Here is a 14,123-nt window from a genome sequence, read left to right as displayed (position 1 = left end):
AAGAGTTTGGCTGTGAATGAATGGGAACTGGCAGGCATTAGAATCATGTGCAGAGATGCTGCATAATATCACAAAGGAAGTGGAAATACTTGTACTAGCAAAACATAAACTGCAGCTTCAAATGGAGCAGTCCAAGAGGAAAGTGTACTCCATTCGCCAGTTCATAGCTAAGGCACCTCTCCTAAAATGATTTTTAATGACATGCTGCTGATGTTAACAAACATCTTCTGATGAAATGCCAATTTATGCTAATAGTAAATAATGTCTTTAGGATACTTTGAAAGTCACAGTCAATCACCATATGGTAGCACTGTACTCTGAAGCAGCCTTTCCCAACCCTTGGATCCCCAGATGTTGCTGGACTACAACTCTGCATCCAGCAAGGCCAGTGGTTAGGAATTATGGGAACTGTAGTCCAGCAACAGCTAGAGACCCAAAGGTTGGGAAAGGCTGCTTCAGAGTACTGATGCACACTCTTTTTCATTTGTTTGCTAAACCCCCTATCACTTAGGATAGGAAAATGAAACAATGTGCAAAACAACAATTTGAGGGAAATTTTTTCATAACCATTTAAGCTGCAGGAAAACAGCCACTGAACACCATATAGGCTAGTGCTGGTATGCCAAAGTCTGCTTTCAACTCCTAGTAGTGAATGTACAATATAAGCAGCGTGGGCTGGAGTAGCCAGAACTTGTCACAGGCTAGCCTTTTCCTTTGTCTAGCACAGAGATGGGGAACCATTTTCAGCCTTAGGATTGCATTCTCTTCTGGGCAGCCTTACTAGGGCCATATGCCAGTGGTGGGTGGGATTAGAGGCCAAAGTGGGTGGACCAAAAAATGTTAGTTTTACCTTTGTCCGGTAGGCTAGTTTCTGCATACATCCCTCTCTGTCCAGACAAGCAAGAAACATTCCAGCCAGGAAAAAAAAATCACTTATGGTGTGAAGCAGGGCCATTGTGGGTTGTGGCCTAGGGAGAGTTCTGAGCAGTGGAACCTGGTGGCTCCCATGTCAGTTTTCCATACTGAGTTAATACACTGAGTGGTAAAATGGCAAATGCAATTTAATGTGAGCAAGTGAAAGTGATGCATGTTGGGGCAAAAAATCTTAATGTCAGTGACTGACTAGGAACGAGACCTTTGGGTTGTAGTGCTAGATGAAGATGCTGACCCAGCGTGCGGCAGCTGTGAAAAAGGCAAATTCCATGCTAGAGATCATTAGGAAAGGTATTGAAAATAAAACTGCTGGTAGCATAATGCTGTTATTCAAATCTATGGTGCAATGGCATTTGGAATACTGTGTACAGTTCTGGTCGCCTGTATCGAAGATATTGTAGAGCTGGAAGAGGTTCAAAAGAGGGCTACCAAGATGATCAAGGGAATGGAGCAATTCCCCTATGAGGGAAGGATGCATATGTTAGGCTTTTTAATGTAGAGAAAAGGCAAATAAGAGGTGACAGGATAGTTTATAAAATTATGTGTGGCATGGAGAGAGTGGATAGAGATAAATTTTTCTCCCTCTCTCATAACACTAGAACTCATGGACATCTAAGGATGGATAAAAGAAAGTACTTCTTCTATATAGTTAAGCTACAGAACTCGCTGCCAGAGGAGGCAGTGATGGCTACCAACTTGGAAAGCTGTAAAAGAAGAGGATCAGGCAAATTCATGGAAGCCAATAGTATCAAGGGCAACTAGCCACAATGGCTGTACTCAGCCTCTGCAGTCTGAGGCAGTATGCTTCTGAATTCCAGTTGCTGGAAACTCTGGGTGGCAGGGGAGTGCTCTTGTGCTCAGGTCCTGCTTGCGGGCTTGTCATGGCATCTGGTTTATTTATTTATTATTTGATTTATATTTATTTATTTATTGTATTTATATACTGCCCCATAGCCGAAGCTCTCTGGGCGGTTTACAGCAACCAAAAACATTAAAACAAATATACAAATTTAAGACACATCTTTTAAAAACAATTTAAAACACAATTAAAAAAATTAAAAAAATTTAAAACACCTGCTAAAATGCCTAGGAGAAGAAGAAAGTCTTGACCTGGCGCCGAAAAGATAATAGTGTTGGTGCCAGGTGCACCTTGTCAGGGAGATCATTCCATAATTTGGGGGCCACCACTGAGAAGGCCCTCTCCCTTGTTGCCAGACTCCCACCTTTCCTCAGAGTAGGCACCCGGAGGAGGGCCTTGGATGTTGAGCGTAGTGTACGGGTGGGTTTGTATTGGGAGAGGCGTTCCATCAGGTAATATCCTGCCCTTCCTCCCAGCAGGAGCCCAGGGCGGCAGGGTTGGACACTGTAAGAACAGGGTGCTGGACTAGATAGGCCACTTGCCTGATTCAGCAGGCTCTTCTTACGTTCTATGCTATTTTACATCTACATGAAATTGTTGGGAGTGGTCATCCGAGGAAGGGGACTGGGCAGCCAAAAATATGCTGATGATACCCAGCTCTACATATTGGTCACATCAGATCCCAAGGATGCAGTGCAGATGCTGGACTGGAGGCTTCAGACTGTAATGGGCTGGATGCAGGTGAATACGCTGAAATTAAATCCAGACAAAACAGATGGTGTTGGTGAGCAGAAAAGCTAACCAGGATTGCGGTTGTTGGTCTGGGTGGAGTTGTACTCCCTATGAAGGAATACACCCGCAGTCTGGGAGTCCTCCTGGATCCAGCCTTGCTGCTAGAAGATCAGGTAGTGGCTGGGGGGAGGCTTTTGCTCAGCTTTAACCTTTCAACTTCTAAAATTAAATTAGTGGTATCACGTCTAGCTTTTTAGACAAATCTACATTTCATTTATAAATTGTAATAATTTTTCATCAGTGTTGGTGTGCGGTAATGGACCTATGGAAGGACAAAATGGAGAATGAAGCACGGGTTTAGAGATGCACAGTTTTTCTCAAGCTTTATAAAATATGTTAGAGTGAGAGAGGGTGATTGCCTAAGGCCAACCTTTTGAACTTCATAGCTGAGTGAGCATTTGAAACATGCTACTATATCATTACCCAGTTATGCTTAAGCTAGCTTTGTCTTACTCTCCCTTTAAGTCCATTTGACTATGTTTTCAGACAAGATGCATTACTCTGGGATTACCACTCTTTGTTCACCACTTTTTATAATATATGTCACACATACATGATGTTATGAAATCATTGACCTACCAGATTTTCCTCACATTTCTTTCATGCCATTTTAGACTTTAGAAAAGCTGTGTGTGTGTGTATACCCACTTCCTGTTTCAATTCATGCAGACTCTTCCAGGTTTCGCTTAACTGTGGGCAAGCCCCTAATCGTGGTGATGGTGGTGGGCATTGCCTCCTTTTTTTTTGCTTGTTTGGGTGGGTGTGCTTATTTTGCCTGCTTTGTATCATTTGCGTTTTGGGGAGTGGGGATTGTTGGGCTGTTTTGCCTACTTTTTTGTATTCTTGTATTTTGCATGATTGAGCACCACCTGTTTTGTGATGCGTATGACAGTTTCTTAGATTTCCAGTGTGTCCTTAGGCCCAAAAAAGTTACGGACCCCTTGCCATAAGTGGATTTACATCCTTTGTTGCTAATGGCTCCTAAAAGTCAAAGACTCTAACACACTTTTTAATGTATAGTTTGTTAGGATTTTCACATTACTACAATAAAATAGGATCCCTTATTAGAGATGTAACATTTCTGTAAATTCTGAAGGCATGGAAAACCCCCACATTTTTTGTTTTTTTTTCCAGAAAAAATGGAATTTTTCAGAAAAATTGAAAAAAATGCAATACTAGCAGTTTTTACAGATTGAAAGTCACTTTGTTACTTCAGGAACATAAAATGTAATTATGTACAAGTTGGTTTGGCATAAAATTATCACATTTGGTATATTAAAAGTATATTTTATTCAAACAATTATTACAAATTGAATTTTCTTTTTTTAATTTTTACTTTTTTGTGTAACACATGGATCAACAAGATCCTGAACTGTAAGGAACCTCTTTTGTTTTGCCAGTTTATGAGGAGCAGGCAAAAAACAATTTAAAAAAAAACAGAAGAAACCATCAAAATTGATAACAAAGAAATTATGTCTCCGCTAGTCCTCCACAGTGTCAAGCAGACATAAAGCATCCATTCCCATAAAAAGAACTGAGGGGAAAAAAAAGGGGGGGGGAACCAAGATTCAATGAAACATTTTATTCATCATGCTAAAATAAAACGTTCCATAATCCATTTTTTCTTCATTCTTTCAATTTTTCAGAAAAAAACCCAAAATAGGCTTCAGAAAAAAATGGGAAAAAACCGTCCTGTCCCCCTAATTTTTCTGGGTTTTTTCCGGGCCTTCACATCTCTATCCCTTATTCCCTACCCCCCTTCTCATCTCCCCTACCCCCTTTTGCCCTCATGCCATTTCTTTTTCTTTACAGACATTTTCATTTCTGATGTTCATTTGTTTAACATGCTCTAGCATATTTGAATATGAGCAAACAGCTATCTGTTTATACCTCGAATTTCTGTAAGGCAAGACCATCTCTCTCCCCTGTCCCACGTTAGCTCAGCCAATTAATTATAATCTTCAGAAGTGTTGTCTGATGTCCAGAATCTTAGTACAACACTATAGATTTCCAGAATTGCTGCTGTTATTTCTCTGCATAGGCAGGCAATTCAGTGCTATCTTATCCAAATTGCAAACCCTTGATGACAGAAAGATTTGGGCACACAGCACCTTGGAAAGAGCACGGAAGATGTTTGTGTTTTTCAGTAGGATCCATATTAAAAGAAACAGCATTCAATTGCGTATTCAGCTATTACCTGTCATAATGGTTGCCATTCAGTCCAGCTTTAAATAAAGTATCTGGAGTTGCAGCATCTATTTAGAACTGAATACAGGAAACAACTGCAAAATAAATACCTGTTCCCATCAAATGTGACCCCTTTTCCTTTTTGGCTTATTTTATTTCTCAAACTCACTGCCCAGTCTTCAATGTTTGCAATGTCTACAATTCTTTAAATTGTAGTGGCTCGCACTTGAATTGTGGAACAGTCTCCCCGAAGAGGTGCGTATGGCGCCGACATTGTTGTCCTTTTGGCGCCAGGTTAAGACCTTCCTCTTTGCTATGGCGTTTTAATATGTAACTTGTTTTAGTTTTAAATTTTGTTGTAATTGTTTCTGATTCCTTGTTTTTATATATGTTTATGCTGTATTTATTATGAGATTTTGAGATGTTTTTGTATTTTTATATTTTGTTGTACACCGCCCAGAGAGCTAATGCTAGTCGGGCGGTATAAAAATCTAATAAAATAAATAAATTAATTAATCAATTAAAAACAAAATCCAAGATATTATACTATGAATGTAAAAACTAAACATGTTATGACTAAAACGTGATAACCATAGGAATCTGCTTAAAAAACACCGTTTAAAGCAGCCCTCTAGAAGTTTTGGATTATAACTCCCACCATCTCTTACAATTGGCCACACTGGCTGGGACTGATGGGAGTTGTAGTCCAAAACATCTGGAGGGTGACAGGTTGAGGAAGGCTACTCTAAAATAACACTCTCCTGCTAGCATAAATCCTCTCTCTTAAATGAAGATGATTTTGTCAGTTTTCTAAAAGTCAGGCATAAACTAGCCTGCTGGGCTTCCCTAACTTGGTAAAGCCATTGGGAGGGTGACGCCACTGAGAAGACCCTGCATCTAATAGCATACCATGGAATCTTCAGAGGTAGGTCCATCTGAACCAGGGCCTTTCCAGAACACCTTCAGACAGGAGGGGCAACACACAGGAGAAAGCATTCTTTCAAGTTAAGTTGAATTCAATATAGTGGTGTATCTGACACCCACAATGTGATGTATTGGCCATTATTGGTCTTTGACCAGAGATACTTGGCTTCAAATCCCTACTCAGCCATAAGACATGCTGCATGCCTATGCACTGGTACTCGCAGTCCCCCAGCCTAACCTATCTTAAGGGGTGGTTTGTAAGGATAAAAGGAGAGAGAAGAGATCGTGTATGCCCCCACACGCTTTTTGAAGGAAAAAAATGGAAATGGGCTGCCTTCAAGTCGATCCGACTTATGGCAACCCTATGAATAGGGATTTCATGGTAAGCGGTATTCAGAGGGGGTTTACCATTGCCTCTCTCTGAGGCTAGTCCTCCCCAGCTGGCTAGGGCCTGCTCAGCTTGCCACAGCTGCACAAGCCAGCCCCTTCCTTGCCCACAACTGCCAGCTGGAGGGCAACTGGGCTCCTTGGGACTATGCAGCTTGCCCATGGGTGCACAGGTGGCAGGGCATGTAACCCCTGAGCCACTCACTGTGGGGGTGATCTTTTAGCTGGCCCTTTACACCCAGGAGACACGAGTGGGATTTGAACTCACACACTCTGGACTCCCAGCCAGGCTCTCTTCCCCACTGTGCTATACCTGCTGTTTTTTGAAGGAAAGATAGGATAAAAATGTAAGAAAGTTTTGAGTGTTCCTAGTTTTTTTTAACCTTTTGAGTGTACCACACAATGTTTGCTATGCATTTATTGTTAATATTATGGCTAGCTATTTCTCATTTATCTGTCCCTGCTTGAATTCACTAAGTAGCTGTCTGGCTTTACAGGAAGGCATAGAGGCCAATAAAAGTGGATTGCTGATGCAGTTCTTACAAGAATTGGGCACTAAATTTGAATATTTTGCATCTTAAGCCATCATTGATTGTGAGGTGTTGACTCATTTCTAGTATGCTCAAAGTTTTTTCTTTTCTTTTCTGAAGAAGTAATGAAATATGGATGGGGCGAAATCATAAAGCAAAGTAGGGCAGTTTGGGGTATTAAATCAGTAATGCCCTTTTTTAAGACCTCAGCTACTGGTATCAGACAGTAACTAAAACCCTACTTGTAAGGATATGTAGATTTGTGGATGTGGACTGGATCCTGTCCATCCTCCAAACATGTTCATTTAAAGCAGGGATAGCCAACGTGGTGCCCTCCAAATATTGTTGGCCTCCACCTTCCATCAGCCCCAGCTGGCATATCCAAAGGCAAGGGATGAGATGATGGAAGTTGGACAAAATCTGTAGTTTTGGGTCACCATGGAGTAGGGCACTATGTTGGCTACTCTCGACCTGAAACTATGAACAGGACCAGTGTGTGTAGATTCTTCTATTCATAGCTTTGTCTGGATGGGCAGGAAAGGGGGATAGGGCTACTTAGTGCATTTTTAGATGTTCATAGAATATGTTAAATGAACAGGCTTTTAGTCCCTGTCCTACTTCAGTAATTGAAATCACAGAAGGATATTTGTAATATAGAACCCAAACTTGTTTTCTTATCTTTGTCTGTCTTCCTCTTATCTCATGTGGGTTTCCCCCACTTAAGAGTATGACTTACAGAATTGCAGGTTCATGCAGAAGTTCCAAGATTCAGTCCCTAGCATCACAAGGGAGGGCTGGGAATGCCCTGTGTCTGTAACCCTGGAGAGCTGCTACCTGGGTAAACAAAATGAGCTAGATAAACCAATGGTATGACTTGGTATAAGGCAGCTTCCCAAGTTCCTAATCTCACCATGACACTCAGTGCACTAGGAGAAGTTTAGCAGTTCACTGTTGTTTTGAGCTTTAGACCTTTTCCTCTGCAATGTGGGGATAATTGTAGACTACTGTTTCCATGTAAATGCTAAGTCTACTGTATCATTATATAAAAAAAGAAAAATAATGTGGTGACTTACTGGTGTATGAAAATTATCCCAAGCTTAGTTGCAAATACTGGACATTGTGTTGTGGAATGCAACGGGCAGAACATCCAATTATAAGAAGTGGGAAAGCATTTGTAGAGAAGACATTTTTTTCTGTTTGCTTCTGTCCAAACAGAAAAAAGAAGCTTAAATACAATAACATAGACAAATAGATGGGATTAGAAGCGATAGCGAGGACTTGCCAGCAGCCTGAAGATTAGAACAAAATTCTTTTTAATCATAGTAATTGCTACAGCAGTGCCAAAACAACATTAAATGAAATGAAATAAGATACAACCAATGGCTACACTAGAAAACTGGGGTGGATGGGGAGAAGAGGTAGATGACCTTCAACATGTGGTGTACAAAAGCATTCAGGAGGCAAAAGAATCAGAACTTGCTGTGTGTTAAAAGATTTTAGGTGCTGAAGTTGCCAGAGGTCTACCTTTTCTCTTTTTTTTACGGTAGAATTTACATTGGAGTATTTGCTATAAAATATGTAACTGTCTTTGCACTCCTGCACCCTTGTTGGTTGTTTTATTTATAACATTTTCATTCTGCAAAGGAGTTCAGGATGACTTACAAGGTTCTTTCCCCCATGATAGACTCACATCTGTGATGCAGATTAGGCTCTGTGTATGAGTGGCCCAAGATCATCCACTGAATTTCATGGCTGAGTGGGGATTTGGACCCAGGTCCCAAATCTATAAGTTCAATTTGACAGGAAGTGTTTTTTCTTTCCTCCCCCCCCCCCCCGCATTATTGTGTATGGTGTCATGTACTCTGGTAATATTATGGTTTAAAAAACCTGCAGTTGTATCCATGTTAAAACTCATTTTTTCAAGGACCTAAAGACATGGTGCTGAAGCTTTCATAAGATCCTTCTTGGATCAGGCCAGTGCCCATCTCGTTCAGCATCCTGTTCTCAAAGTGGGCAACCACATGGCTATGGGAAGCCTGCAAGCAGGACCTGAGTGTGACAGCGCTTTCCCCACTTGTGATTCCCAGCAACTGTTGCTCAGAGGCATACTGCCATCTGAACATATCAATCATGGCTAGTAGCCACTGATACTTTTATCCTCCATGAATTTGGCTATTCCCCTTTTAAAGCTGTCAAAGCTGGTGGCCTTCACTACATCTTGTGGTACTGAGTTCCATAGTTTAACCATGTGCAGTGTGAAGAAGTATGTACTTTTGTTTGTTCTGAATCTTCCAACATAAAGCTTCATGGGATGACCCCGCTGGGATATTACTAGGAGAAAGGGAGGAAAGCTTCACTCTGTCCACTTTCAAACGACAACAATGCATCAAAACTACTGGAGAAAGTAATTTCATGTTGATTGGTTTCAACACAGTTTGTCTGAGTTGGTGGGAGTTGGCATGCTGGTAAATTGATACCTATTCTTTGACTGGAGTGAAACAGTCCATGAAGGGAAGAATGCCACTGAGTAGGTGGCAGCTTGACGTTTATTTGTTGTACACCGCCCTGAGAGCTCAATGCTATAGGGCAGTCTAAAAATGTAATTAAATAAATAAATAAATAAATAAAATAATTTCATATTTGGTGTCATTTTCCTAGCAATCGCAGGAGTGAGAGTTAGTTTCCCACCTACCCCAGAAGGAGTCAAGAGTTTGTCTTGATGGCTACTCTCTGTGGCTGCAGGCATCTCCAATCACCGGCGGTTATGTTATAATAATTGCATACTTTTTAAAAGTAAAATTCATTGCTGTACAATAAATGTGCTAATTTGTTTTTGTAACTGATATATCACAGTTGTTTTGTTAGAACAAAATTGTATCAAATTAATGCTTTAAAAATACTTTGATATTTATTTAACAGTTTTTGATTGGTCAGCTGGCAGTCTCCTTTTTAAAAAAATCAAATGCCCAACACCTGCTCCTGTAGCCAACTGGAAATTAAGGCTACAATCATGTGTCAAGGTTGCAATCCTATATACACTTAACTGGGAGCAAGTGCTGTTGCACACAGTTGGATATTTTTCCCACCAGTAGTCTTGCATTTGCTAACACTGTGAGCCAATTTAAAAGTTGTTTGAAAACTTCAGTGATTTTGGGGTCATACCTTAATTTATTATTAAACTTACTGAGATTGACCTTCATGATTTCGTGTTAATTTCTGTTCGGACTTACTGGTGACTTAAGTCTGTATCCAATTTTGCGGCAATTAACCTCCTGATTATGACTCTTATCCCATTCTTGAATTGAAAGAATAAAAATAATAGAAAAAAGTGCCAGACAATAGCTGTGTTGAGATAATCATCAAAGATTATATATACCATAGTTTATGATGGTGTGGATGGGTACTATGGCTGCTCACCCCTTTCCCATTGCATGCTGGCTTTGGTGTGAAAATCCCAGCTTGCATTAAGCCAGAGCTCTCTATTATGTTGGAACTGAAGAATTCTGGCTTAGGCTACATGCACGCTGGTTGTTTCAAAAGTATTTGCCCATGGCTGGACACATCTCCCTTCCCCACTGCGTAGTAGGACCGCCTACAACAAAGCATTGTGCCAATCACTTTGCCTGACTGAGCCTACAGCAAAGTGTTTTGATTGGACACAGCTGGAGTGGCAAGGGGATTGATGGCCAGTCAGTTTCTGTGCTAAGTTGGCTTCAAGGTAAAACAAGCTCAAGCTGCAACACCTAAGGTTTTGGAGTAAAAGGGAACAGTCTGGCTAACATCATGTGTCCCTACATTTAGAAAACAGGTGGAGACGCACTGAAGCCAGCAAAACCACAAGTGTGCCTCTACATTTAATGGCTGTTAACAAGCCAAGATGTGATTGTTAGCTTTAATCACACAGTGAAGAAGAGAGAGAGAGAGTACATTGGTATTCTGAGTAGCCCATATGTTTTATCACACAGAAAGGGCAGATCATCTGCTGTGGTTTCACTCAAGCAGACTTGGGCTGAAGTTCCACCTTTGTCCTTCAATTTCCCGTATTTTGGAATATATGGAAATAGTGACCTACCACACAGGTTTGTTGTGAGGGTAAAACAAAAGTCATGGAAAAGCATTTTGAACAGGAAAAAGTGCTATTTGCGCTCTAGATTCTGCATAATCCTTACAGTTACTCTCACAGCAGGACCATTTGAAGTAGCAGGTGCCTGTGATCGTTGCTGCTCAAACTTTTGTTAAGGTTGGAAAATGGTTTTAAAAATGATCAAGGCTTTCAAGGCTGACTGAAAATTAAGCTTTAGGTCAGTCTGAGGAAACCTGTGGCCCTTCAGCTGTTGATGATTAAAATTCCCACGTCATGCCTGATTAGTGGCTATACTGGCAGAGGATGATGGGAATCCAGCACCATCAGGGAGCTAACCGATCCGTTTTAGGGGGAAAGTTTGCAAGTTGGGTTTTTTTTGAAAACAAATGCAAGTATGGTAAAGCTTCCCAAGTGTGTTGTGATTTGAAGCACTCAGCCAATCTGTTCCAAGGTTTTGTCTACAAACTTATAGCAGAGAATGTAGTTGTTTAGTTTTTTCTTAAATTAAAATTAAAACTTCCCTTTGCGGTGAGCCTACGTTAAGTGTGGTTCCGCAATTATCTCCTGCAAATGAACTACTTGTTTTCCTACCTGCTTGGCTCAATTACATTTCTGTAGACTGCTGAATAACAAAAGACCTAAATACTCTTTTCAAGGCTGAGTGAAAGAGTGCGTGCGCCCTGCATAGGGGAGCTGTAAGTCACGCGCCCTCCTCTTTTCCTGCGGCGCCTGTAGGGCAAAAAAGAGCTGCGGTAAAAAACGTCTTCTCCTTACAGCTTTTTCCAGCTCATTGGCGTGACTAAACTATAAAATGAACCCTCGCTTTAGTTTTGATTATTTTTTTTTAAGAACAACAGAGCGGGCTTTTGAACGGATGAATGCTCAAGAGTGTGGGCAATGGAGGGCGCACGGGAAGCGACGGTCTCCACTGCTCGTTCTTATCAGCGGCTTCTGCGAGGTGGGCGTGGTCTTAGCTGGCTGCGGCCTGGGGAGAAGTAGAAAAGCGCAGCAAGCGACCGCAGGACCCCAGGGGTGGATGAATGGAGGGGATTACAGAAGCAGCAGGGCATCCTGGGAAGACGAGGAAGGACGACTGAACAAGTGCATGTAGTAGCTGCAGATACTGTGTGTGCGCGCGCGCATATAGGTTGAGTGGGACCAGGGGAGAGGGCTTTGGGTGTGTCTGTGGAGTGACTGGGAAAGGCTGGGGGAGCATCGCGTGTGTGTATGTATGTCCCGGAAATGCAACAACAAAGAGGCATCCTGTAGTGGGAGTGGCAAGCAGCTGCAAAGGGATCCGGACTAGTTCGTGTAGAACGAAGGAAGAAAACAGGCGGGGGTGCTGGAGAAGGGCGCGAAGAGAGGCAGCGTAGCCGTTATATGTGTCAGGAAAAGCTGGTATAGCTTACAAAAGGGAGTTTCTATGCAGGGCTGCCGGCACAGGGGCGCCTTGGGAAGGGTGTTGCTGGGAAAGCTCCACGCCTCTTCCATGCAGGGCGGTGGGAACGGCGGCAGCAGCTGATTCAGATGCAGACCCAAACGAGTGCAACCATGGAAACGTAACGGGTGTCCCATAGTAACCTGTAACAACAACGTTATTGATATCAACCCTTCCCTTCCTTCCTTCTTGTTTGCAGCAAACATGGTCCTCTTTGCGCCCGGCTATTCGCTCCGATTCTGAGCAGGCTGGCCAGGGAGGAAGAGGAGGAGGAGGAGAGCACGGTGGATGGGGATGTTGTCTCAGGCTCAGCCCGTCCTTTTGTTAGCTCCATGTAAAGAAAGGGGCTTTAGCTCTGTCTCCGGTATGGCACTCCTTACACTTTGCGTGCAAATACATACATACACTTATCAAGAAAGAAATAAAGAAATGCGTTTGGACGAGGGGCAACTAACCCTCTCTCCCCCATCTCAATCTTTCCCCCCCCCCGAAAATTGGCTTAACCTTGATTAAAAAAAATTTTTTTTGAGAGCAACGTTCCTCTCTTCTTCCCGCCGGTGACTATAGGGGGCGGAGAGGAGAGAGTGTTCAGCTGAATGCTGGCTGAAGCAAGTCTCTGAGCATTCTCACGACAGTAGCGCTTCACCGCCTCGCGACAGTAGTGTGTGTTGTGATGCGGTGACTGGTGTGTGAGAGGCGAAGAGCAGCGTCTCTTCCCCCCCCCCCCATGTTTACTGAGAGAGTTCTAGCAAGACATAATTCAAAGCTGGGCATGCACTTGCAGACCATCCTCCTTTTTCTTTCCCCTAATTTTTTTTGAGGTCATTGTTACAAGGGGTTTGCGGGAGAGCAGGAGAATGATGACCATCCCTACCCCCCATATGATTTTCTTTTTAAAAGGGCGTTGAGCTTAAAAAAAGGGGGAGAATCAGAACTCTCTTCACTCCTCCCCGCTCCCTTCTTCCCCCCCTTCCCCACGAATAAACATCTCCCTCGCAAGTGTAAAAAGCCAGCTTCCTGAGTAAAGTGACCAAGCCGATGGATTATTAAGTAGCAAGCCTGTATTGTAAGGAGACCGGCAGGCACACGCTTTTCATCATCACCATTTCCCCAACCAAAGCCAAAATGAAGGAAAAAGCAATGATTAAAACCGCTAAAATGCAAGGCAACATGATGGTAAGTGACGAGCGACGACTTCTGCCGCCGCCGCCGCCTGAGTAACTCCGGGGCGTCTTTTCTCGGCGTTTGTTTGGTACGATGCATACCCTCTTTTTAGGGGGAGCGTGATCTGGGCAGACCACAGGATCTCCCCCATGCATTTGCGTTTGGAGCTCACCTCTTTAAATCCTAGATGGGGCTGCTTAGGTGGAACCCTCCTCCGCCCCCGAAACCGGATGGTGATGAGCTTTGTTCATGCAGGTGCTTTCATTATGGGCTTTTGAAGCCTTTTTATAATTTTGGTAACTGAGGAGATGGAGTGTGCGGAGGTACGTGCGGTGTTGAATTTGAACCTGAGGATTTGGAGGATCTCTTTGCCGTCCTCCCCTTCCTCCTCCCCTTCCATTGTCCGCACTTTGATAAGCGCACTGGCTGTTTCTTTCCCCATCCTCCTTTTCTCTCCCCCCGCCCTCCCCAGTCAGTGGAAGGTACAAAGTGAAGAATTCAGTGGCTGGGTCCAGGCGACAGCGCCGAACTCTTCCCCGAGGATTACAGCATGTCTGGGGAAGGAGCTGGGTTTGGAGAGTTGAGGAACCAAGATCAGCAGCAGCAGCGCCGGGCAGGCAACAACTTGCACAACTTGAGCATCGGAGTGTGTGGGGTCTCCCTCCCCACTGCCCCCCTTTCTGCCTTTCTTTTAAGTAACAATTATCTCTCTCACCCACCTACCCTTTGTGCCTTGCTTCTATTCTTGGCTGGGTACTTTATTTAGCAATAAAAAAATGCTGAGCTCTCCTGAGGAAACGCTGGATGCCATCTTGGTGCTGATGG

General features: G+C 43.0%; 1 protein-coding gene and 1 long non-coding RNA gene across 3 annotated transcripts in view; one reads left to right on the top strand and one right to left on the bottom strand.

Moving 5' to 3' along the window:
• Nucleotides 1-14,123, top strand: part of DPP6 (dipeptidyl peptidase like 6) — a 717,188-nt gene that overhangs the window by 71,940 nt on the left and 631,125 nt on the right. The window contains exon 1 of one of the 2 annotated variants that reach the window (XM_061587128.1): nt 11,596-13,310. The exons of the other annotated variant lie outside the window; for it this stretch is intronic. Coding sequence (XP_061443112.1) covers nt 13,260-13,310 — 51 coding nt within the window. The 5' untranslated portion in view covers nt 11,596-13,259. Of the gene's footprint in view, nt 1-11,595; nt 13,311-14,123 lie in introns of those variants that run through there. 2 annotated transcript variants of the gene reach the window in all.
• LOC133365363 (uncharacterized) lies at nt 11,898-13,696 on the bottom strand. Its single transcript, XR_009758182.1, has 2 exons — nt 13,471-13,696; nt 11,898-12,277 (listed from the first exon to the last, which is right to left on the bottom strand). It is a non-coding gene; the product is annotated as an uncharacterized LOC133365363 (long non-coding RNA).

Source organism: Rhineura floridana, chromosome 10 (assembly GCF_030035675.1).
Source record: "Rhineura floridana isolate rRhiFlo1 chromosome 10, rRhiFlo1.hap2, whole genome shotgun sequence".
NCBI lineage: Eukaryota > Metazoa > Chordata > Lepidosauria > Squamata > Rhineuridae > Rhineura > Rhineura floridana.
The sequence above is the reverse complement of the archived record's forward strand: the minus strand, read 5'-3'. Positions and strand labels throughout refer to the sequence as shown.